Raw genomic sequence first — 25,539 nt, 5'->3', positions numbered from 1 at the left:
GTTTGTCTTCCCTAATTTCTGTGGCATCTTGAAGGCACAAATTATGTTGTCTTTAGTTCTTTTTTTCCATTTTTATTAAGGTATTATATGTGTACATATCTTACCAATTTCCCCCCCACCCACATCCATACATGCCCTCCCTCCCCAGAATTTTGCGTCCATTGGTTATGCTTATGTGCATACATACAGGTCCTTTGGTTGATCTCTTATCTCCCCCATATTTCCTTACCCTTCCCACTGTAATTTCACAGTTTGTTTGTTGCTTAAATACTCCCTCTTGACTCCATCCTGAGGACAATGTAAATTCAATTCAGATTTGCTGTCTAAAGAAATAAATGGAAAAACTGATGAATAGGTTAAGGGGGTGAATGAATGCCATCCTATTACCCTTGTCAGGATTACCTTACAATGTATATCCCAGTGGGTCTCTAATTGTTTGTTTTCCCACCCCTTCTAGACATGTAACTTGAAAGGAAAGAAGACACGTTTCATAGTTATTTGTATTAGCAACCCACAATACCTCACACTCTTCTAGGCACCTAGAAAATACTCGCCGGTTAATTCAAACACACTTGCCGTGGAAAAAATATGTGCGGCTTGAATGTATTTGTCTGGCAGTGTAAACAGCTATAGGGCAAAACTAGATGAGTCTGTGGAACTAATGGCTCCATGTGAATGCTTGATTCCATTATTTCCCTTAAAAAATTCTGAACACTTCATGTGGATGCATATTTATTTTGCTGCCCTTGTCTGTAGAGTTCTTCCCAATCCTGAGTGCTACCAACTGCAATAAGTCATTATTAGATTTCCTATAAAGCCCCAGAGTCCACAACTCTTTCTATTTTGACAGCATTCCCCCAATAAGGAAATGGATATTCATAATACCAGGTGTAGAGATGATATTTGCAGTTGACAAGAGTGAGTCAAATGTTACCTTGAAAAGACAAGAAGATTGGACTTAATAATAAAGCAGTAAGAAGAACGGGACAAGGGGAACAAACGTGACTCATTGTGTGGGGCTTTGTGGGTTATAAAGCACATTCACATTATTGATTTCATTTGCTGTACACAAAAACCAACCCTGTGAGATTTTAAAGGAATAGGTATTGTTATTACCATTATTTTATTTTATTTTACAATCGGAAATGGTGGAATTTTAAAGGATTAATGTTATAAAGTCCAGCTCCCTGGTGATAGGGCCAGGACTCCCACCCAACATTTATACTTATAAATGTTGTGTCTGTATAATGCCAATATTTTTCCTCTTTAATTGAAAAGAATTAATGTTTATGCATTTGTATAAAAAAGGAGAGCAAAGACGTCCTCATGAGAGTGGGCCATATATTTTTAGCCCAGGCAGACCACACTGATACAATGCAATAGCAATATTAAAGATTTGGTTATAATCATTTTTGATATTGGTGTTTGGGGAAGGTATTCATTAGAAGTTTAAGAATTGACTTTGAAAATAGTTATTGGAGCTCTGAACAATGGAATGAGATTTTATTTGCTTTTAAGAATGATCAGTTGAGTTCTGTAATCTTATAATAGAACACTATCTCCAAGTATATGTTCTGTAAGTATTCATTTTGTGCAATTATAATAATTGTTAATGGGGGTATTTCAAATTCTAAAAAACCCAAGAATTAAGTCAAGAAAATTAGGAAGGGCTGTGTTAAACAAATTAGATAGGGGTCACAGAACCTTTAATTTGCATCATGGATCTCCAAGAGGCAGGTAGATTGCAGCATTTCTTGGTTATTTGGACATGCACGTAGGAAATACTCACTGGTTAATTCTTTCATTTGAAGAACTAGTGTCCATAGTATGATCTCCTTTGTAGCACTTACCACAGTTACAGTTGTACATTAACTATGTGATTCTTCATATCTGCCTTCCTCTTGAATCTGCAAAGTCCATGAGAGACGAAGCTATTTCCTTTTATTTCCTGTTATATCTGTGCCTACTGCAAGTCTAATGACACAGACTCTGGCCCTCAAAAATGTTTGCTAAATGAATAGATAAATTAACAAAAAACTGTGCTAGGCCACCTATGGTTCTCTAACAAAAATCTGCATTTAAGTTTCTTGACAATGTGTGCCCAGCCAACTTTTTTAGCCTTTCTTTTTATTGTTCTTGTACTCGGTATTAGAATATGATTGTTCTTATAAGGGTGACTGTATAATTTATCATCCAAACTGGGACATTTTTAAGGTGGGAAGAGGACACTATCAATTAATTATGCCAGGGTAACCCAGGCTGGATGGCCATTCATTGTTGGTGGCTCTTTCTCAGCCTGCCTTCCCCACTAGGGATTTTATGCTACTCGGAGCAGGTAACTATACATGGAGAAGGAATTCAAAAATATTAGTTGACATTAATGGATGCACAGTAGCAACGTTAATGCTGTTAATATTTGATGATGATTTTAACATATATTTTAACTTTGAGAGAAACTGGATCCATGTTCTAATCCCCATTTCCTGAAATATAATTATGTTCATATTCAAATGTGTCAGAGTAACTAAGGGATTATGACTTAATTGCCGTGTAAGAGGCATGAAACATGTGGACTCTGTGGAAGTGCTCCCTGCATAAAACCAGCCTTTTATATCCCAAGGCAATGAATCAAAGAGAGCACATATTATATTTACTGGAACTGCAGGGAGGTGGAAATGATCAACCTGCCCAGATTGCAATTCTGGGCAGGCTGAAGGTATGAAGGAGAGTGGTAAGAATGTTGGGGGGATGCCCATACCTGCACAGGTGACATCATGCCCAGAAAACCTTTGTCCAGGTGGCTCTCAAGTCCTTCGTTGTACATTGTTTTATAGCTGGTGTCTCACTTTGGTGTTTGGATTCTTGCTTTCATTATGGAGCCCCTGGAGGAAAGGGCCAACTGGCAGACATGGAGTATGTCCTCAGTACATTTCTGCTAGTTGATTGAATTTTGGTTGATTAGAAAGTTGTCACACTGGGAAAGATGGCTCAAGGGATTAACTGTGTATGTGTAAGAATCTAAGTGCCAAGGCAAGCATGCAGTTTACATAGGAGTTTTACCCTGTGTTTTCAATAAGAATTGTAGGCATCTGGTTGGGCTCATAAGTTCAAAGAGAACTTAATGTAATCATAGAAGTGTTTCATATAGACCTCATCTTTTAAAAATCTGTGATTATGAGTAACACACTAAACTGTGTCAGAAGGTCAAAGAGACCTTAAAGATCAGGAAGTTGAACTCTTTCTTTGAATACCAGTAGATGAGTAAAGTGAAGTCTGATCAATGGGGAAGGATGATTCAGTGTCCAACAGCAAATCAGTGACAGAATGAGGCACTCACTTTCTGCACCTTGCACTGTGGTCTTACTGTTTCATTGAAGTAAAATAGAATCGGTCATTTGTAGATTCCTTGTGCTTTGTATATAATAAGGGAAAAACATATTGATACCTATATTTATTTTAATTTTTTCCCTAAAGAGTAAAAGCATTATGCAATAAGCTTCTCTGAAAGTAACTAGATTGTGCTTAATTTTTTAAAAAATATTTTTTATTGATTTTCCACAGAGAGGAAAGGAGAGGGATAGAGAGCTAGAAACGTCGATGAGAGAGAAACATCAACTAGCTGCTTACTGCACATCCCTTGGGGATGTGCCCGCAACCAAGGCACATGCCCTTGACTGGAATCGAACCTGGGACCTTTCAGTCTGTAGGCCAACGCTCTATCCATTGAGCCAAACCAGTTTCGGCTAATTTTTTTAAATGTTTATTTTGTTTTAGGTAAACCTTCCCAGTGATCCAAGCTGTGTTGAAGAAATCTTGAGGGTGAGTTTAAACCTTTATTTCTGTGCCTTTTAATAATGAAACAATATATCTGCTTAAACTGTTTAAAGTAATTACTGTGCTGTTTCCAGGAATATAGCTTCAAGACCTTTCTGCTTATATCTCCTGTCTCATTTCTTACCTGTCATGCCGATCCTTTAATCAAGCTAGTATCCTAATCTCACCAACCTTCTGTTCCATTCTGACATCCTTATGGCTCTTTCTTTGGAGTCTGGATGGACTCAACACCTGTTTAAGGAAACTTTCCCTGTTCAAACATCTTACCCCAAATTTTTGCCTTTCTGCTTTCTGGGATCTCAAGACAATGTCATTGCTGTATTCCACTACATTGTTGATGGCACATGGTTATGAAAATTGTAGCCTATAAGGAAGGAATGAGATGTGGAAGCAAGGATGGGAAGAGAAACAAGAATGATGGCCAGTGAGAAATGATATTGATGGTAGTGAATTTGTGCATGAGAATAGCATGGAGGCAGCAAAAATTTACAATTGGTGGCACTAACCTCTCCCAAATTAATTGATTAACCAAAAGGAAAAACCAAAGCCAAGCCAGAAAAATGTATCTCCTGTCTCTGGCTTTTGGCATTATAAGGCAATATGGTACATGAAAAACAAGTGGCCAGTCCTGCCTCCACTATTTGTCATTTCTATGATTTGTACAGATGACTTCATCTTTCTGAATCACCCTTTCTTTTCTGTAAAACAGGACAATAATACCTGTCCTTATTCCCATATAAGCTGCCAAGTAGTATATGAATGCTTTTTATTATGATAAATTATCACTGTGACCAAGAGGAAACCATGTAGGATTTCCATTTGGGAAAGAATCTGTATGCCAGTTAAAATTCTGTACCCCCTTTCCTCACTTACCACATTCATTCCAATCCCCCCTGAGACTACTCCTGGTAACTGCTTCTTAGAAGTCCAGTTTTTTTAATCAAGCCCTGCAAAATCACAGCCAAAGGAATAATAAAGAGCAGAAAACTGTTTACTACCAAATTGAATAGCCATGTGATTTCAACTTTTGTGGATATTCATATACCTTTTTAGCTAAAAATCATTGTTAATGGTTATTAAAAAGGAGTCCTATCACTCTGATCAGAGATGAGACTATCTGAACTATGGATATGCTGGCTACTTTTATAAAGTAAGAGACCAGGAACCCCTTAGTAATCTTTCCTTGGGATCCAAGGGTCTAAGTGTGGGGTGGTTGACTGTTGTGAAATCCATGAGTGTGGTGTACTCTGGGAACCCAGTCCCTTGCTCTTTCCCTTTCCATTGGGTGAACAAAGATACACCAAATATACAAAATCTTTACTTGTGTGATGGCTGTGTTCCTTAAAGGAACATATTACCCTGGTCACTACAGTTGTCTTGTTTTTCCAAGTGATATCAGTGGTCTTTTATTAACTCCCAAGGGAATGCCAGACCCATTTCAAAAATTACTACCTAACCTGTCACAATTGAAATCTCTGTGTAAGAGCAACCTGTCCCACATGCCTCGGTGGCTCATACAGTGACTAAGTGAGAGGAGTGGGTGAGCACCTGTCAGGGGCTGGCAACTTCAATCTGCTGGAGAATCCACTTAGAGAAAGAGAATGTCACATGGAAAGAAATAAAATCAGGTTTTTAAATAAGTTTGAAAAAGTTAGCATCCTTTGAGAGAGTAAAATGTGTTTTTCTGTTGTTTGTATAAGAGAATCTAGTGAAATGTCTTTTCTTACTTTTTTGAGGGGCTATAGGTTATATAGAAATCTTTTTTATCTGTCTTTATTGATTTTAGAAAGAGAGGAAAGGCCATAGCCTGTTTGTCTCAATTAATAGAGTATTGGCCCGTGGACTGAAGGGTCCAGGATTTGATTGTGGTCAAGGGCATGTACCTAGGTTGCAGGCTCCATACCTAGCCCTGGTTGGGGCATGTGCAGAGGCAACTAATCAATGTGTCTCCTTCACATCAATGTTTCTCTCTGTATGTCTCCCTCTCCTTTCCACTCTCTATAAAAATCAATGGAAAAATATCCTCAGATGAGGATTAACAACAACAAAAAGTAGAGAGAGAGGAGGGGAGAGAGAAAGAGGGGGGGAGAGAGCTGCCTCCTGAATGTCTCCTACCAGGGATCAAGCCCACAACTTGAGCATGTATCCTGACTGGGTATTGAACCAACCCTTAAGTGCTAAGACAACTCTCAACCAACTAAACCAATTCTGCCAGGGCTATAATTCTTTACTTTAAAAAAAAAACACCATTAATGAGTGGGCTTTTTTAAATTGAAGAATGACATATTTAATTTACCATATTGGAATAAAAATAAGCTTTCTGAAGTTTATGTCCTAAACTTTATTACTAATTCTTAAACTTTTACAGACTGCATTTCATGGAACAACAGAGTTCTTACTGTATATTTTGTTATCACACATTCATATTTCTATTTCTTTTGGATGGCTCTACAATCTCTCTCTGTCACTGTTCCCCATCAGCCTCCTTCTTGGAGGGAGTACCTTTATTATTTATCTCCAACTCTTTCTAACACTCTCAATGCTTTTCAAACTAAGTATTGTCCAGAGCAAGTAAGGTCATTTTCTCTTCCTTACTGAAATGGAGCTATGCAGAGGAAGGAGCCAAGGGCCAGGAAGGACTGGCCTCTAGTTGCTCATGACATTCCATCACTGCCTAGCTGTGTGGCTTTTCAATCTTTTTTTTTTTAATTTTATTTTATTGATTATGGTCTCACATCATTGTCCTTATTCCCCTATTCCCATCCCAACCCCTCCCTAAATATGCCCTCCCCCCAACCCCCATTGTCCATGGCCACTGGCTAGGCCCATATGTATGCACACAAGTCCTTTGGTTGATCTCTTCAGCTTACCCCCATCCTCCCTTACTTTCCCTCTGCGGTTTGAGAGTCTGATCACTGTTTCTCTTTCTCTGGGTCTGTTTATGTTGTTCATTATTTCCTCTAGATGTGTGAGAACATGTGATCCAAGAAATACCCTTATAAGAACCTAAACTGCAACAAGCCATAATGGTTATGCTGAGAGGCAAATGAATCAGTCTGTAGTGAGTTCCTTTCTGGGCCAACAGTTCTTTTGAGTCCCAATTTCAATGCCAGATAATTCCTTATGTGTACATGCCAGCCATTATATTTCAGATCTGGTTAGTGGACAAAATGGTGGTAATGCAGGTCCGCCCATCTCTGGTTTGGTCCTGGGCATCCATCAGCAACCCACAGCTGCTGTCTGCTGGTATGCTGAGGCGTCGTCAGCATCTTCCATCTCTGAATTCTGTCTCTTCTGTCTTCATGGCTGTAGTGCTTCTGTCTATTCCTCTCTGTTACAGGATTCCAGATGGTCTCAGAGTTGTTTTCTGAAAATATACAAACACATTCTCGACCAAAAGTTAATAAAGGGATATTTTCTTTAAATTTGATTTGGGATTCTTTTCCATTTCCCCCCCCCCCCAAATGATTTTCCCCTGGCTTATTTTGTCACCATGTGTGTGTTTTCATGGGTATCTTGCTATTAGCGTTTTGAATGAAGGTTAATTTTCTAAAGCACAAATTTTTTAGATGTAAATTATTCTCAGGATACTTTTCCTTACATGATATTCTTCCACTGTCACCTCCTTTTTTACTTTAAATAGTAGGAAACTTTTGGAAATTTCATACTGTAGTCTTGATAGCTTTTACATTTTAACTTATTTGTGCTACAGTGTGACTACTTTAGGTTCATAACATGTTGTGCAATTTTACTGTGGGACGTTCTGCCAATAAGCATTTTTGTTAACCCTTTAGGAACAGCTTTTTGAACAGTACACTCGGTTTTTTGTTTTTTTTTAGAATATTCATTTATTTCCACTAGCCACATTATTTTCTTCTGAGAAATTGGCTACCATTCATCTGTCATACTCAACACTCTAGCATCAATCTCATTTACCATGTGTGTATTAGTGGAGTTATTTCCCTTCTTGAGAAGGGCCAGAGCATTCCTGCTGCTAGGCTGGACTTGGATATTAAAAACCCACTTGCCCACACCATGGGTATGAGACCTCTCAAATAAGTCTTGTTGCAGTGAGAGGGCAGCTGAAAGCAAGGGTTGATTATTCACCTTTCCACCACAATATCCACCTGCAGTGAGGGAATCTTTAAAGTGTAAACTCTGTTTGCATATGTAACATGGAGATCTCAGTATGTTTGCTCTCTTGATTTTTCCAACCTCCCTGATTCCCCCTTTTTTCCCTCTATAGCACTGCAGACAAATGTATGCAAACCCACTTCATCTAACATAGGGAAAAACTTACTTTTATTAAAGAAGGTCAATACAAATTACCTCTCCCCAACTCTCAACCCATCAGTGTCCTGGCAATGGAAATGCTTTTTATTACCCCTGCTTCCCCCTCCCCCCCAAAAAATGCTGTTCAAATTCAAACCAGTTGTCTTTCTCTGAAAGTTTCTCTTACCATTACTCTGATAATGGGCTCAGCTTCCCTTCAGAACAGCACTTCCACTTCTGGTTTGCTTGCACTCCAAGTTCTCTATAGTCCACCTTGTCTGGTCTTCCAGAGCCCACTTGACCCAATATAGCAACCTTATTTTCCTATAGCACAACTGGCTTTCAAAGCACTTGAACTTTGTAATCTTATTTTTACCATAAGAAGCATGTTAGTTCCTTACTCTATCAGGAAGTGTAAACCCAAAGAGGTTATAAATGACCTCTAGTCTAGGGTGAGGCTAGTATATGGCAAAGGAGAAATAGAACTCAGACTTCATTTTGCACTACACCTTATTCACAAACCTACAGCAAGAATCCTTTGATTTAAATATATATATATATATATATATATATATATATATATATATATATATATATATAGCTTAAATTCCAATTCTGATAATATGTGCAAAGGAAATAGAAGCACTAACTCAAAAAGAGATTTGCACTCCCATGTTCACAACAGCATTATCCACAATAGCCAAGACATGGAAACAACCTAAGTGCCCATTGATGGGTGAATGGACAAAGAAGTTTGTGTGTGCACTGGAATATTATTCCACCATAAAAATGAGGAAATCCTATTCATTTGTGATAATATGTATGGAACTCAAGACAAATACTATATGATCTCACCTGTATGTGGAATCTAAAAAAAAAAATCATATTGGACTTTTGTTTACCAAAGACATAAGCAAGGGGAGGGTAAATTGGAGGAAGATGGTCAAAAGGTACAAATTTACAATGATAAGATAAACTAGAGGCCCAATGCATTAAATTCGTGCATGGGGGTAGTCCCTCAGCCTGGGCTGCACCCTCTCCAATCCAGGACCCTTCAGGGGATGTCTAACTGCCAGTTTCAGCCTGATTCTCCCAGGCCAGTTCAAGGGACCCCATTGGTGCACATATCTGTGCACCGGGTCTTTAATTGTTAGATAATAGCAAAAGATTGAGAGCATCCTTCCTGCAATCTGGACCACTGGTTCCTAACCATTCACCTGCCTGCCTGCCTGATCTCCCCTAACTGCCCTCCCCTGATGGCCTGATCACCCCTAACTGCCCTCCCCTGCCAGCCTGATTGACCCTAACTGCCTCCCCTGCTGGCCTGATCACCCCTAATCACCTCTGCCTCAGCCTTTGCCACAATGGCTTTGTCCAGAAGGACATCTGGAAGATGTCCAATCTAATTATCATATTATCCTTTTATTAGTATAGATAAGTACTAATAAGGTAATGTCCAACACAATGACTATAGTGGTATAGTATTGTATATACTGTGTGGCACATAGAAAAATTGTTAAGCGACTGAATCTTATGAGTTCTCACCACAAGATTTTTTTTCTCTTTTTCTTTTCTTTTTGTTGTATTTATGTGAGAAGATGGAAGTTAGCTGAACCTACTATGCTAATAATTTCACTATATAAAATCCAACTATCATGCTGTATTCCTTGACCTTATACAGAGATACTAGTATATATCAATTATCTCTCAATAAAATTGGGAAAAAATAAGACCTATAAAAATACTTCAGACACTGGCTGATTTATTTTAGAATCTTTGACTAAGAATACCACCAAACCAACATATGTTGAGCTGGTTTGGAGAATGAATTCTTTCTCCCTGCTATTCTTAATATTTTCAAATATCATTTAAAATAATAAAATAATAATAAATTACTGTTTTTAATAAAAGAAATAACACTAGTGTGCTACTTACTGTATGCCAGGTACACTACTTAAGCAGATTATCATTTTCTTTTCATAACAGCCCTAACAAATTGTTTTATTAATAACATTTTACAAAATAGGAAATGGTGAAACCCAGAGAGGTTACGTAATTTGTCCCCATGTCTCTGACTATGTCATGTCATGCATTCCCTCTGTTCCTGTTGGTTTACCTGAATCCATCTACAACTCACAGGTTCCATTTCACTTTATAATTATGGCATCAGCAAACAGTTCATTTCAGCTTTTCTTGTTGACTTAATTTGTACAAATCCAGTTATGTCAAAATAATTTCAAGTCCTTTTTCAAACAAACCAGAATTAACCAACCTACAGCACTTTTCTGCCAAATTGCCCTTCTCTCACAGAATAAGTTGCATAAATTCAGATGTTTTTCTACTTGTAAAGAACAATATTGCTTATTATGAATTTTACAAATCAGAGATTTCAAGGCAGTAATCAGCTCAGTGCAGTCCAGCCTGTGTACCTGCTTTCATCAGCATTCCATCTTCTCTTGAGAGTCAAGCTACCCTCAAGAACAAATAGAAATGAAAAATAATAACAATTCTGGCCCCAGTGATGGCGTTTTGGAGTTAAAATTCATCTATCATTTGAGGGATTTTTAAGCTGCTCAGATGTAGTAATGTTAGCAGTAGCAGAAGCTTCTTTTCTAAGCTCCACGGGGTTTTATGGGTCCTAGAGTAATCATTTCTGGAAGACTTAAGCCAAGGAGAGCAGCATGTACTAAATGCTCCTAGCTAAGGATGGATATTCAATGATTATTTGTTCTACAATGGCATGATTTATTTATTCCTAGCAAGGATTTATTTATCAATAAACTCTCAACTAAATCATTTCTAGAGTAAAAATGCATATGTAACGTTTCTCTTGGATTTGACATTGAACAGATTGTGTTTCCTACCAAAGCACCTTCAATAGTTGATAATTTTATAGGCAAACATCTGTAAGGGTAATTCACTGTTTATGAGGGATGCAGAATTTGCTAGTTAGAATTTAGGGAACTTGATCTTATAAACTGTATTGTCTTACAGATCTTTCCCTGCCATATGAATCAGGTTGTCAAACACTGACATATGCACCTCTTTTTTATTACAGCATGATCTGTATTTACAGCCTTCTAAATTATGGAAATTCTACTTATTAGGTCTGTGCTTAAGTTTACAGTTTCATCATAGATACAGTTTACTAAATAATTACAGGATTATCATGTAGAGTATTTGCTGTTTTTTAAAGGGGAAAAATGAAAAGAACCATATTAAAGATGAGAAAAAAATGAGCCAAAGAACAAAATTGGTGAGATTAATTGTGTCTGAAAGTATATTTGATTATATTTTCATAAATGTGAAGAATAATCAAATATCTTTCAATAAAATTTATTTGATAAATTTTACCAATAATTAGGTAATTGATTTTACATTCTGTCATATTAATGTATAAATAGTGTTCAAATGAAATCATGCAAACAATTTTCTGTATGGCTGTCTTAAATACTAAGATTTTCAGAATGCTTTAAAAACATCTATCTTATTCTGGTGTGAATTTTTAAAATTAATAGTTTTCTGAAATAGTAATGTAGTGTTCCATCCAAGAAGGATAACAATTGCTAAATATAATGTAGACTATAATTAATGTTAGCAATGATGGAGTCAAATAAATGAACTAACTAATAATAGTACCCTCTGCTAGTTTGATGACTAGCTCTTACTTAACGGCATTGGGGAATATGTAAATTTGTCAGCAGGTGAAAATTCCCTTGACTGGGTAAATTATGTGGAGTATTACCCTTTTCTGAAACTAATTCAAAGCCCTAATGGACTTAATATGTAGTATGCATATGCAAGGTGAGCTATTCATTGAACAAATTAGCCCATATGAGATAGTACCCATTATTTCCCTACCAGTAATCGTTTCCTCTTTTCTCAAACCCAAACCAACCCAGAAGAAAGATGCTAATTTTAATTATAACAACTATTATGAGAACAATGTGGATATGACATCCAGTGTGCTTCCAAATGCACTTAGAGACCGTCAAGCAATTTAAATATTTTCATGTGGAATCTGGGGGGCGGGGGGGTTGCATCTAGTATATGATGTGAATTTTAAATGATTATACAGACGTCATTGGGAAAATGAGTAATGTAAAGAGTTGACTGGACCAGTGAATCACAGGAAACTTTCAAATGGGGACATGTCAAGGAAGAGATGATATCAAATTCCATAACTTAGCAACTTAATATTTAGCTGACCAGGGAGTTAGCCAGAGTAGCCCCTTTAAAATAGCTGAGTAAATGTATGAGTCCCTATATATCTTAGGTGTGCTATAAAAATAAGCCTGTTTCCTGTCAACCTGTTCATTTTTGTGAGTATGGTGATTTATTATTTTCTATTGAATTGAATGAAAGCAGGTGAGAATTTAAGCCACGTGAAGAATTTATACTTGCTTTCTGTATCTTGCGTATACAGAGAGGGTAACAAAACAATGTATTAGTTTTCCAAGAGGCATTCTAGGCTTCTCTGAAAGACATAATAGCTTCCAACTGTTGTTTGGGAAGCAGCCTTTTGTCCTGACTGTGCTTCTAGGATTGGGTTGGGGGAAAGAAGGGGTAAAGCAAGGGACATTTATCATTCCATTTGCATCTGTGTAAAAGAAAAACCAGTGTCTCTGGAAAATGCATTGAGAAAGTAACCTCACAGAATCAATTTGACAGGCATCTTCTACTCTAGAAATAAAATAATAGAACAAGATTTGTCCCTTCTTTTGTTATGGCCACATGCATGTGGAGAATGAAAAAAGAGATCTTAAATCCATAATTGATCTAACTAGAAGACATCCATAAGCCTAAATCACAATTTATTTTGTGAAGGTAAAACAGGAAAGAATCCAAAAGACAGTTCTCATAGCCATGAATCTGAGGCATAACAGAAGAATCACTGATTTGCAGGATAAGCAGCATGCCATGAAAAGGAAAAACAATATTGGAATAATGAAAAAGGGTATGATGGTTTGTGATCAGAGTTTCATGGGCCAAGTCTTGGACATACGTATTTTGAGAAGTGGGAAAGGAAGGATTGAATGAGAAATTGCATAAGTAATCCACATTTGTGGGAAGCACTTTGTTGCTGAAGCAAACTAGAAGAATGAGATGCTGCTTTGTGAGAAATATGCAGGGCGGATGTCTCTTGATAAGATAGAAGTAAAGATCAAAGAAGTTATTGGTTACACATTCTCATGTTCAGAAGATATTTCTGCTAGTCTTGAATGAAGCCACAGACCTCACTGCCACAAGAACATCCTTCAAATAACTGGTCCAGGAAGAATTATTACTAATAAAACATTAGCAATAATAAAAATAGGAATCATCAAAAGAACTACACAAAAATACATATGGTAAAAGTGTAGCAGGAAAAAGTATTTGCCAGGGAACAAATGAAAGCTCTGACCAACAAAGTTACAAGAATTGTGTGTGTTTTTTTTAAAGCAATTTTATTTTTTTAAAAATTTTTTAAAGCTAAAGCAGTGATACAAGAGCTAAGAGATGCTATTTTAACAATAGATAAATTGAGAACTGCAAAATATATAAAACAAACAATAATAAAGAGAAATAATTTCTCAGATGCAGAAAAGTTTAAAATAATCATGAGTAACACTTTACTCACCTCTGTATAAATAAATATTATCATCTAGATGTGATGGATAGTTTTTCTAGTGAAATATAATTGACAGAAACTGACTTCAGAAGTGAAATCATATGGTATTTGTCTCTTTCTTACTGGCTTACTTCATTTAGTATAATGCTCTCCAGATCCATGCATACTGTCACAAAAAGGTAAGACTTCCTTCTGAACACAATAAACTAACAAACAAAATAGATACAGAGAAAAGACCCACAGCTGTCAGAGGGGAAGGGAGTTGGGGGCTGGGTGAGAAATGCTAAGGGATTAAGCAAAGAAAAAAACAACAACTCATAGACACAGCACTATGGTGATTTTTAGAGGGAAGGGGGGAGGGGGAGGTCAAAGTAGGTAAAAAGGGGATAAATGGTGATGTTAGGAGACTTGATATGGGGTGATGAACATACAATACAATATACAGATAATGTATTATAGAATTGTATACCTGAAACCTATATAATTTGTTAACTGATATAACCCCAATACATTTTTAAAAACTGACTCCAGAAGATAGAACATTTAGAGTTACCATTATCAATTAATTGTAAACTAATCCCACCCACTAATAAAATCATCACTCTAGAAGGTGATAGTATCCCTCTGCTGTGTTCTATTTAGACTACACTTGGCATGTGGTATTGATTTCTGGCTAGCACATTAAAAAATAACCATTTTTTTGCCCTAGCCGGTTTTGTTCAGTGGATAGTGTTAATATGCAGACTGAAGGGTACCAGGTTTGATTCCAGTCAAGAGTATATGCATGGGCTGCTGAACCGAGTAAGCAGTGGGGGGCATGCAGAGGCAGCCGATCAATGATTCTTTCACATCATTGAGATTTCTATCTCTCCCCCCTCTCCCTTCCTCTCTGAAATCAATATATATATATATATTTTTTTTTTAATTAACCATTTTTTATTACAGTCCTACGAGTTTTAACTTAGCATAGATTTTTATAATTGACCCCTTTAACAGAATACAAAATGAAATTAATATCCAAAATAAATCCCTTTTTTGTATACTGTTTTTGACACATTTTGGTAACAACACGTGCTACTTTGGCTTTTCTAAAAAATGTTTTGCAAAACTATGATCAAAGTTATCCATTATGATATTTTTGTATCAGCAAAAATAAATGCTACTATATATCCTACAATTCTATCTAATAAAAGTGTAATATACAAATTAACCATCACTCTTCTACACCCACAAACTGTGCCCACCAGCCACGCCCACAGTCCAATCAGAATGAGTATGCAAATTAACCCCAACCAAGATGGCTGTGGCCAGAGAGAGCAGGAGTGAGGCTTGGGTTTACCTGGCAATGGAGGAAGCCAAGCTTTACACACACCCTGGCAGAGCCAGGCTGCCATTCAAGGGTACAAAGTTTCAATTATAGAGGGTAAGTAAATTCCAACAGAAATGGAGGAAGCCACTGATCTGGAAGAGCAGGAGGCTAGGCTTGCCCTGGGTGATGGAGAAAGCCAAGCTTTCCACACTCCCTGGCCAGCCCAGGCCTCCGCTTAAGGTTACAAAGTTTTAATTATAGAAGATAAATAAATTGCAACATAAATGGCTGCCACTAGGAAGCGAGCAGGAGGCTTGGCTTCACTCCAGACTACAAAGTTTCAATTGTAGAAGATAAATAAATTCCAGATACCAGGGTCTCTGCTAGGGTTGTCAGGGGGCATGGCTGACCTGCAAACCACCACAGGCCCCTTGCCCAGCCTGCCCCACTCCTCAAAGGAACCCCACCCTGATCTGGGAAACCCTTCAGGACAAACCAGCTGGCCCACACCCATGCACCAGGCCTCTATCCTATCTAATATAAGAGTAATATGCAGATTGACCATCACTCCAACACACAAGATGGCTGCCCCCATGTGGTCAAAGATCCTGTCCCTATGTGGACACAAAATGGCCACCACAAGATGGCCAGCAGGGGAGAGCAGTTGGGAGAGACAAGGCCAGCAAAGGAGGAAAGTTGGGGGCAAACAGGCTGGCAGGGGAGCAGTTAGACATCAATCAGGCTGGCAGCAGAGTGGTTAGGGGGTGATCAGGCCGGCAGGCAGAAGTGATTAGGGGCAATCAGGAAGGCAGGCAGGTGAACATTTGGGAGCCAGCAGTCCTGGATTGTGAGACGGATGTCTGACGGCCTGTTTAGGCCCAATTCCACCAGGATCGGACCTAAATGGACAGTCAGACATCCCTTGAGCAGTCCCAGATTGAAGAGGGTGCCGGTTGGGCTGAGGGACACTCTCCTCCTCTCCCCCCCTGCACGAATTTCATGCACCGGGCCTCTAGTATAGGAATAGTTAAGTAAATTCCGATCTATACATTCTAAAATAGTCAGCTATTAAAATGATAACTTTGAGTTTGTTGTAGTGACATGGAAAAACTTATTTAATTTTAAGTGATACAATTAGAATATAACAATTTAATTTTTATAGCTATATAAAAATGTGAGTAAAAAAGAAACTAAAGAAAAATACTCTGAAATAGTAGTTCTTATTTTATTATGGTGACAGGATAATGGGGAAGTTTTTTTGTGTTTTTTTTTTTTTTTCCTTTTTTAAACTTTCTCAACTTCTATAATTTACATTACTTTAATAAAAATTGTAAGAAAAATTCTATTGAACCGAATTGCATTTGGAAAAGCGTAAGCAGGATAGTGAGTGAATTTAAAATCAATAGATTAACTGACCAACTAGAAGAAAATTAAAGTAGATGAGGGAGCAGACCATAAATGCCTGAGGTACTTACAACATGAAAGTGAGGCTCAGAGGCTAGATTTAGGGTAGGATTCCTCAAATGGTGGAGCCTAATCCCAGAGGGCCACATACAGAGAGATACATATTTGAGTGATAAAAGAAAGAATGTTCTAGAGCAGTGGTCGGCAAACCATGGCTTGTGAGCCACATGCGGCTCTATGGCCCCTTGAGTGTGGCCCTTCCACAAAATACCACATGAGGGTGTGCACGTACAGTGTGATTGAAACTTTGTTGTCCAAACTCATGCTGGTCAGTTCCAGTCTGTCTCAGTTCGGTCTAACTTCCAATGAAAAAGCAATGGACTCTTGTACAATCTGCTGCTCACCATTTCTTCCTCTTTTGGAACTGTCCTGTGCTCTCCAAACAGTGCAGTTTCTGGAGAGACCCATCTCATAGTACCCACCTTTCAGGCCATTTGATGGGTCCAGAGGCAGCTGAGCCTCAGAAACTGACCAGGAAGCTTTTAAGGTCTTCAGGTGGCACACTAGGGGCCCAGTACACGAGTTTGTGCACTTTGAAAGGAATTGTGGGCCTCAAGGCTGCAGTGGGCACAGTGGCAGGTCTCAGCCTATCCTTCGTGCCTCCACACAGCCCCTCCCACCACAGCCCCCTGGTCCCCTGTTTTCCAGCATCCCCTCTCCCACCACCTGCCGCTGTTCCCACCCACTGACAGCACAGAGCAATTGGAGCCTGTGCCAGCAGCAAGTGTAATTGGAAGCTGCTGCTCCAATCACCCCTTAGGAGCAGGTGGAGGTGGAGAAGCCTTCAGGGGCAAATAGGACCTCCAGTCACTACTCACATCCACTGACAACACCAAGCAATCGGGACCAGCAGCAGGCACTGGCTGTGGGTGCGAGTGGTGACTCTGGCACCAGCTGCAGGTGTGAGCAGGGCCAGTGCTAGCAGTGGGTGCAAGTGGGGCTATCACCAGCTGTGGGTGCAAGAAGCAGTTGCCTGCCCTGATTGTCCCTCAGGGAGAGGTGGAGAAATCCTGAGGTGTGATCGGAGCCAGCAGTCACCTCTTGCACCCACTGACAGCGCCAAGCGATTGGGGCCAATGCCAGCCATCAGCAGTAGGTATGAGTGGCAGCTTGGGCTCTGGTAGCAGGTGCGAGTGCTGGGCGGGACTGTGGCGTGAGGGAGCAAATAATTTTTAGTAACCACCAGAGGCTCACCCCAATGACAGCAACCAGTGTCCCGCCTTGGTTTGGCACCTCTGCTCACCTGCTTCACCATCCTGCTGTGGCTGAAGCCCACCATGTTCAGTGCACGCCCCCTGGTGGTCAGTGCACATCATAGAGAATGGTTTTTAGGTTGTTCCACACTTCGGTCTATTTGCATATTAGGGTCATATATATATATATATAATTTCTCTAGCCTATTTTTAATATTGCTCCTCAAAGTACAATAATGTTGGCATTTTCACTTTAAACAAGACATTGATAAATGCCAAAGTGGGGTCCCATATGCTACTATGATCGGAGAAAGGAGAGACAATTTTAATCTCTCAAATAAAGTTAAAGGGACTGATTTGGTACTATTCACTGTGCTTATTGTCTTTGTGATCACAGGTAAGAAGCTTTTATGAGATGTGTTATTTCCTTTATAGTGAGTTTTCCAGATCTTTTTGTGGTTGAATGCCTAAATGTTGTTCTCATTTAGCACTCTCTGCCTTGCAACAAAGTTTATGTTAAAACAGAGCACCCTCCTTTAGTCCTCCATTCTTGGGGTGAGCATGCTAACAGACTCATCCAGTTATCCACTAGGAACATATTAATTAGAAACTTTTGAATCACAAAGAAAGAACTAAAAACAAAGGCAGGCAAAACAGCCTGGATATTTAGGCCTATGATAGTTTTGTATTCAGTTCTCCCCTAGCTTCTTAGGACCTATTGGGACGGGAGGAAACCTGTGAAGCTTGTCCATACTCAAACATTGCAGCCTGCTCTTTAACCTAGCAGCCCCAGCACAGTACCACATACCCAATACATTTGATACAAATGTGAAAGATTGTCTGATCTAGAAGCTCCACCCACATATTGTCAGAACCTGATCTTTATCACAGAGAAAACACCACAAAGCATTTGGAAAAACCACTGGCCTCTGTAAGAACTAGGCTTTTAAGCAGTGAGTGGTTCTCAAGCGACCCTGCTAGCAGTTCTCAACCTGTGAGTCACGCTGCTCTAGAGCCTAAGACCACCAGAAAACACAGACATTTAATTACGATTCATAATAGTAGCAAAATTACAGTTATGAAGTAGCAGCGAAAATAATTTTATGGTTGTGGGTCATCACAACATGAGGAATTGTATTAAAGGGTCGTGGCATTAAAAATGTTGAGAACCACTGCTTTAGAGCAAAGCAATGTGTCAGTAATACTGGACTGGGCATCAAGAGACCTCAAAGCTAGTCCCAACCCTTCCACTACCTTATTTTCTGACTCTCAGCCAGTCTCTTAACCATTACGTGCTTCAGGTTTCCCATCTGTAAAATTGAAGTGTTGACTAATTTTGCACTTTTTAATACAGAACCAATAGCTACATGTGACTGGTTATTTAAATTTAAATTAATTACATTTTAATAAAAGTTGAGTTCCTCAGTCCATTAGACATAGTTCAAGTGTTCAGTGGCCACATGTTGCCAGTAGCTGTCATAGGACAGTACAAAATACATCATTTTCATAATCACAGAAAGGTCCAGTAAACAAAACTGCCCTAGATTATCTCCTAAAATCTATCTAGGTCTTCATTCTTAGTCTTATCCTATACGATAAAACCCTAATATGCAAATGCACAGAACAGCAGACCAAACAGCAGAATGACCAGTCCTATGACGCACACTGACCACTAGGGGGCAGACCCTCAATGCAGGAGCTGCCACCTGGTGGTCAGTGCGCTCCCACAGGGGTTGCTCAGGTCAGCCACAAGCCTAGCTCAGGGCTGGTGTGTGCAGTGGCAGTGGCAGGAGCCTCTCCCGCCTCCGAGGCAGTGCTAGGGAGCAGCGAGCTGAGTGGTGTGGAGCAGCGAGCAGGCAGGCAATAAGGAGTGAGGGGTCTTGGGCAGTGATAGGGATCCCAGACTGCAAGAGGGATGTCCTGGGGAATCAGGCCTAAGCTGGAAGTCAGACATTCCCTGAGGGGTCCTGGACTACAAGAAGGCACAGACCAGGGCAAGGGACCGCCGCCCCACCAGTGCATGAATTTTGCTCACCAGCCTGCCTGTAGTCATTAAATAAAACCCAATATAGCTTTATCTTCTCAACTATGTACTCGTGACCATGTTTATAGTATATCTGAATAATTTATTTCCATCCTGAGGCTTATGTAGTGTATATTAGTCAAATGCTACTCTAGCTCTGAGTAGTGTACTTACTATATAAAAAAGAACTAAAAAATCAGGCTAAATGGGTATAAAGTGATAAAGTGAATGTTCCCACAAAGGAGAGAAGAAGAGAGAAATTTAAGACATACTGTAAATAACTGCCTCTGGCAGAGCAAGGTAGTACTCACCCTCATTCTAAACCTCATGCAAGTTCCTTTCCCTGGGTGCAGTAAGAATGACATACCTTCATCCTAAGACTCTTAGAAGGAAAGGGTACCTGAAACCCTGGAAGGGCCCTTTCCATAAAAAGCACTTGTATACCTCCAGAAACTTTAGATGACCATTAGTTTCTAGGGGGAATTGCTTACTCAGGCCTTGATATGAACTACCACAGACACCCAAGGCCTGGATTATTAAACTTAAAATGGTCTGAGTCCTGCCGAAGCCGGTTTGGCTCAGTGGATAGAGCGTCAGCCTGCAGACTGAAGGGTCCCAAGTTCGATTCCGGTCAAGGGCATCTACCTTGGTTGCGGGCACATCCCCAGTAGGGGGTGTGCAGGAGGCGGCTGATCAATGGTTCTCTCTCATCAATGTTTCTAACTATCCCTCTCTCTTCCTCTCTGTAAAAAATTAATAAAATATATATATTTTAAATGGTCTGAGTCCTGTGAACAGCTGTGCATTGGGTTGTATTTTGGTGACGAGGCACATTTAATAAATCGAGCACTCTCTTCAGAGGCTGTATGCCAATCATACAGAAGAGTGAGAAATCTTGGTTCCTGCTACCTATTGTGCACTGTGATCTTAACAGAGCTCATCCTATGGAGCATGGCGCTGACTAAAGTCCAGAGTGAAAAGCCACACCCCCTGGACAGAGGTCCTTGATCTGCCACATACTGGCTACATGACTTTGTGCCAATGGTTGCTCTTCTTGGAAACTCTCGTATTTCGTCTATGGAATGAGAATAAGAAAAATGACTTCTCTGAATCCTAGAGTGGATGAAATACAGTAACATAAAAGAAACATTCAGTGGGTTCTAACCCCTAAATTCATACAAACTTCTTCCATTGGATTGTATTGTGACTGTTCTTATTGTTGTTTAGCAATTCCAAATATGTTCAGTGTGCCTTTAGAATTCTGTGTTTCAACCCTTCACAGAGTCCTAATCTGGTTAACTGAGGAGTTTAAATTGCCCCTGCAATTGTTTTCTTAATTATTAAATATGTAAGCCTCTTTCATGTCTTTAATACTGTGCAGTGCTTCCCCCCCCCCTTTTTTTTTTCATTTTTGACCATTTCATGGTTCACAAGTCACATTGCAGCTTTTCAAATTGTCACATTTGTTTAATTAGCCCGGGGACCCTTCCATGTCGATTTCTGTCAGCTGTATAACAGTCTCTGTGGGTAACTTGCAAATTGCTAACCGCATTCCTTTTTTTTTCAAAGCAAATGAAAAAGAGACTAGATGAACAACAACCAGTGGAAGACTGGGAAGAAAGATGTGACTACAGCCCAGCATAAAACCACTGGATGACAATTGGCTTTTGGTCAATAGATTCAAATTGATTATACACTATATTCAGAAGCCCAGGCCTGAGAGAGCCAGGTTTATGAGAGACAGTTTCTCATGTATTGTTTATTTACTTCCAGCCTATGTGCCATTTGCTCACTAGAATCTTTCCAGCAAAGGGTTTGACATTGTTCTCTGAACCATCTCTTTGGTGCCTTACTAAATTTATAACGGGGTAAATGTATTGATATGGTTACCACAAAAGATGATAATAGGCTAGAAACCTTTATGAGTTTAAAGAGGATTTTGAGACTTACATGGGTAATAGGTTATTAAGGAAGCTTTTGGGTAGGGGCAGGTGAAAGGCATCCACTCCTCAGGGGGAGCAAATATTTTAGCATACAGGTGTGGGTGCCTCAAATTTGTCAGTGGAAACTCTTAATGAAAGAGACTTTGATAATAGACTCCAAGTGTGATTGCTATCTTTGTATTTTAAAAAAGACTAGGTGATGAAATACAAGAATTTGATTGGATTTTCTTCAAGTACTTAGCACCGTGACTGGCAAAATTCAGCTTGAGAGCCACTTTGATCCCCTTGAGTGTGGCTCTTCCACAAAATACCATGGCCTGGTCAAGTCTAATTTTGAAGTGGCATTAAAAGAAGTTTAAGTTTTAAAAATTTGGCTCTCAAAAGAAATTTCAATCATTGTACTGTTGATATTTGGCTCTGTTGACCAATGAGTTTGCCAATCACTGACTTAGCATATAATACATCTGATATTATTTCTATAGACATAATAGAGACTCGGTGCATGAAATTCATGCACAGGTAGGATACCTAGGCCTGGCTGGTGATCAGGTCAGCTGGGGCATTCTGGCTGCCAGACAAGGCTTTTCTTCCAGCTGCCCGCCACCAGCTGGCCCTCTCTTCCCTGGCTGCCAACTGGGGCCTTCCTTCATTCTGCACCACCCCCTGAGGGTCAGAGCATGTGATAGGAGTGATTGACCTCCTGGTTTTCCAGTCGAACTCCTGCAGGGACACTTTGCATATTAGCCTTCTATATATATATATATATATATATATATATATATATATATATATATTATCAGTAGTTATTCCTAGCTTACACTGTTGGTAAGTGGCTGTTTTACCAAAACAGAGAGGGACCTGTCTTCCTGATTTTAACACAGAACTGATGCTTTTATAGCATGCTTATGGCTCCTAGAGTATTCATATTGAGTTTAGAATGTTGTTTTTCTCCGTTAGTCAGATATATTCCGTTAGGAAAAGATATGGTTCTCACTTTTGCCACTTCTTTTATATACTCTTAATATAGAATAAATAAGCTATTTATTTCCCCTTATTTGAAGTAATTTTAGGGGGGGGGGAAGCTAATCTGGGAGAGGAGCAACTGTTAAGGCACTCAGAAATACTCAACCTGTTCGGATCTTAAGATATTTGGAAGAGGCTTTCTGGATCAATTTCACTGGCTTGTTTGTGGTTTTGATGTTGTTAAATGTAGGCTCCTGCAAAGTTCAATGTCTCTGTTGCTTTATTTTTATTTGGGGAGGAAATAGGTTGGGAGGCGGGGTCTGGTGTTCAATAATTATGCTGCCATCTTGTGACCATTCATTAATTTCATGTAAATAGGACAAACCAGTTCTGTTTTATCCCCATGGCTCTGTGATTCTATGATTCTAAGAGTGAAACAGCTGTTTCAGAAGAAAGACAATTCCATAAAAATCATATTGGCTGGACTTCCAGCTGTATTAGTGGCCTAATGCCTTATTTTTTACTGAGCTCAGTAATAATGGGAGAGCAAAGCTACAACCAATTTGTTCACTGGATGCCTCTTCCATGAAAATAAATATTATTTATTATTTCCTCAGCAATTGAGCCTTTGTTCCTTCTAAAAGCCATTGTCATGAATTCCTCATTACTATTTTTCTTAATATATGTGTAAACTATAAGAAAGGTATCATGTTGGCAAAACTGTGGCAACCCTTATAAATGGAATACTAACACCTTGTATAAGTCTTTGATAAGGCTTAGACTAAGGATTGGGAGGAATGTAGCCTTCTGCCTTCTTTTGCCGAGAGGTGTCATTCTCCATTGCCTTTTACTTTTGGTAGTGTCCTGTTGCTGCATCTACACTGTGTATCTGTCCAGCAATGTGAGATCAACAAATCCCTTTGGTAGTTTCCAGAACATGATTCTAATTGCATGCTATTTAAACAAATAAAAAATAACAACTGTGATAGGTTTATTTTAGTGCTACTTTTGAATGATAACTAATAATTCTCATCATCTTACTTGAATTCCAATTATTAATACTCTAGTCCAGCTATTCACATCTTAGATGTCCTGCAGACAGTAGACATTCACTAAATGTTTTTAAATGAATGAAATTAAATATAAATAATTAAAAATGGTTCTGGGGAAGAAACCAATGAAGTTGTGTATGTTTTATTAAACTGGTTTAGCTGACCTAGAGCTAAAAGAACAAATTGCAGATTAATCATAAAGAAATATCTCATGCTACGTAGATATAACATGTCAGTCCATCCAATAAAGTAGCAATGAAAACATACACACATGGCTATAGTATTATGAAAGCCTGGGTAATTGTTTTAAGCAAGTATATTTTATAAATGATGGTCATTTGGACATAGTTGATGTCAAAATATTTTGAAACAAGAAACTGAACAACAAAGATAAAATCATTTTTGAAAAGAGTAACAGTGTCAAAATTAATTAATAAGGAAAGGAAACATGTTCATGGGTTAGAAAAGTTAATAAGGATCTTTGAGAAACTTCAGAACCCTCTGATGCCTGATCTGGACCATTGAGTAGAAACCCTCTACTTAGATTTCCTTTTTGCTCCTTTTCTTCGCAAAACACTTATTGATGACTCATTCTTACCCTTGAACTTGTGCTAAGTTTGCCTTTTACAAAGAAGGCATTTTCAATCCAACAATATTTCCTAGTGGGGTGGTCAGTCTTATGTTCTGATTGGTTCAACTAACTGAGACATGTCTTAATTAAAGATTTAAATTTATAAGGCAATACTTAGGGAGTCAACTCTCTTAGAGGGGCTGTAGCCTCAGATTGCTGCTGCTGAAACGTACAGAATTTAGTGGCTATGGTGGCCTGTCCCACTGTTGATGCCTTTGGAAATGTTTCATTGTAGAATCTGAGTATAGAGCACCTGAGAAGTAACTGGTTCAGAAGAAGTTGTCGCATAGTCTTGCACATGGCTATCCACATCCCAATTCTATGCAGGAGATGAAATAGAATTGATTGTATCTGGCAATGACAAGAAAATTGATGAAATCAGCACACAGTCAAGCTGCAGAGTCACTTATCACTATCTTCCCCAGTTGTAAATTAGAATTAGACTCTATTAAAGTGGATTCTAATTCTAATTTGGTGGATGCCAGGATAAAGACAGCCAGTGGGAGTTGGACTTTTTTCTTGCACATCCCCGGGACTGATGGAGGAAATTTGAAGATTCACTGAAACAATTGCCAGCACTAGAGAGTTTTAAATAAAGCAGTCAGCTATTTTTGAAGAAGCATTGCCAGGATTTTTATACTGTGTCATTAAAATTATAACTTAGCATTATACACTTTGAAAAGAATTAGTTTTTTGCTTTTTTTTTTCTGGTGGATTACATTTTATGTTGGTCCACTGTTGGGAAGTTATATTTAATGTAACAGTGATTTTATACTTTTTCTCTACCAGAACTTGCCTAAGATATCAGAGGTACAATTTCAGGAGAATGTCTTAAGAGCATTCCAAACAGAATGTAATTGAATGGAACAGGTATTTGACCACTAGAGAGGCTTGTCAGGAGTGTTAGTGATGAAGCCCAGGAAAGTTTATAGTTCCACTGTTGTTGGACTTTCCAAGAGCTGAACAAACAATCAGACAAATTGGGCTATTAGCTGTCTCACTGTGAGAGAACAGACTGTTCCCACTGTCTCTGGGAGTATGGTGAATTTCCTTAGCCAATTTGGTCAACCATATTTATATATCATGTAAAACAAAACAGAAACTGCTGTTCCATATTCAGTTTTGCATCTTCTCATAAATATCATTGATCCCCTAATGTGGGGATCAAGCCTGGTGACCTCTTGGTTCATGGGTTGACACTTGACCACTGTGTAATACCATATTTGTATTTTAGAACCACTCAA

At 38.9% G+C, this 25,539-nt stretch overlaps 1 protein-coding gene across 2 annotated transcripts in view; it reads left to right on the top strand.

The window, feature by feature from the left end:
- Positions 1-25,539, top strand: part of AFF2 (ALF transcription elongation factor 2) — a 510,630-nt gene that overhangs the window by 311,823 nt on the left and 173,268 nt on the right. For both annotated transcript variants that reach the window (XM_084871220.1, XM_084871219.1), the window contains exon 4: positions 3,775-3,819. In XM_084871220.1, the coding sequence (XP_084727346.1) occupies positions 3,775-3,819 (45 nt within the window). The remainder of the gene's footprint in view (positions 1-3,774; positions 3,820-25,539) is intronic.

This window comes from Pipistrellus hanaki (assembly GCF_964339955.1).
Source record: "Pipistrellus hanaki genome assembly, chromosome: X".
NCBI lineage: Eukaryota > Metazoa > Chordata > Mammalia > Chiroptera > Vespertilionidae > Pipistrellus > Pipistrellus hanaki.
Note: the sequence above shows the minus strand (reverse complement) of the source record. Positions and strands in the feature narration are given on the sequence as shown.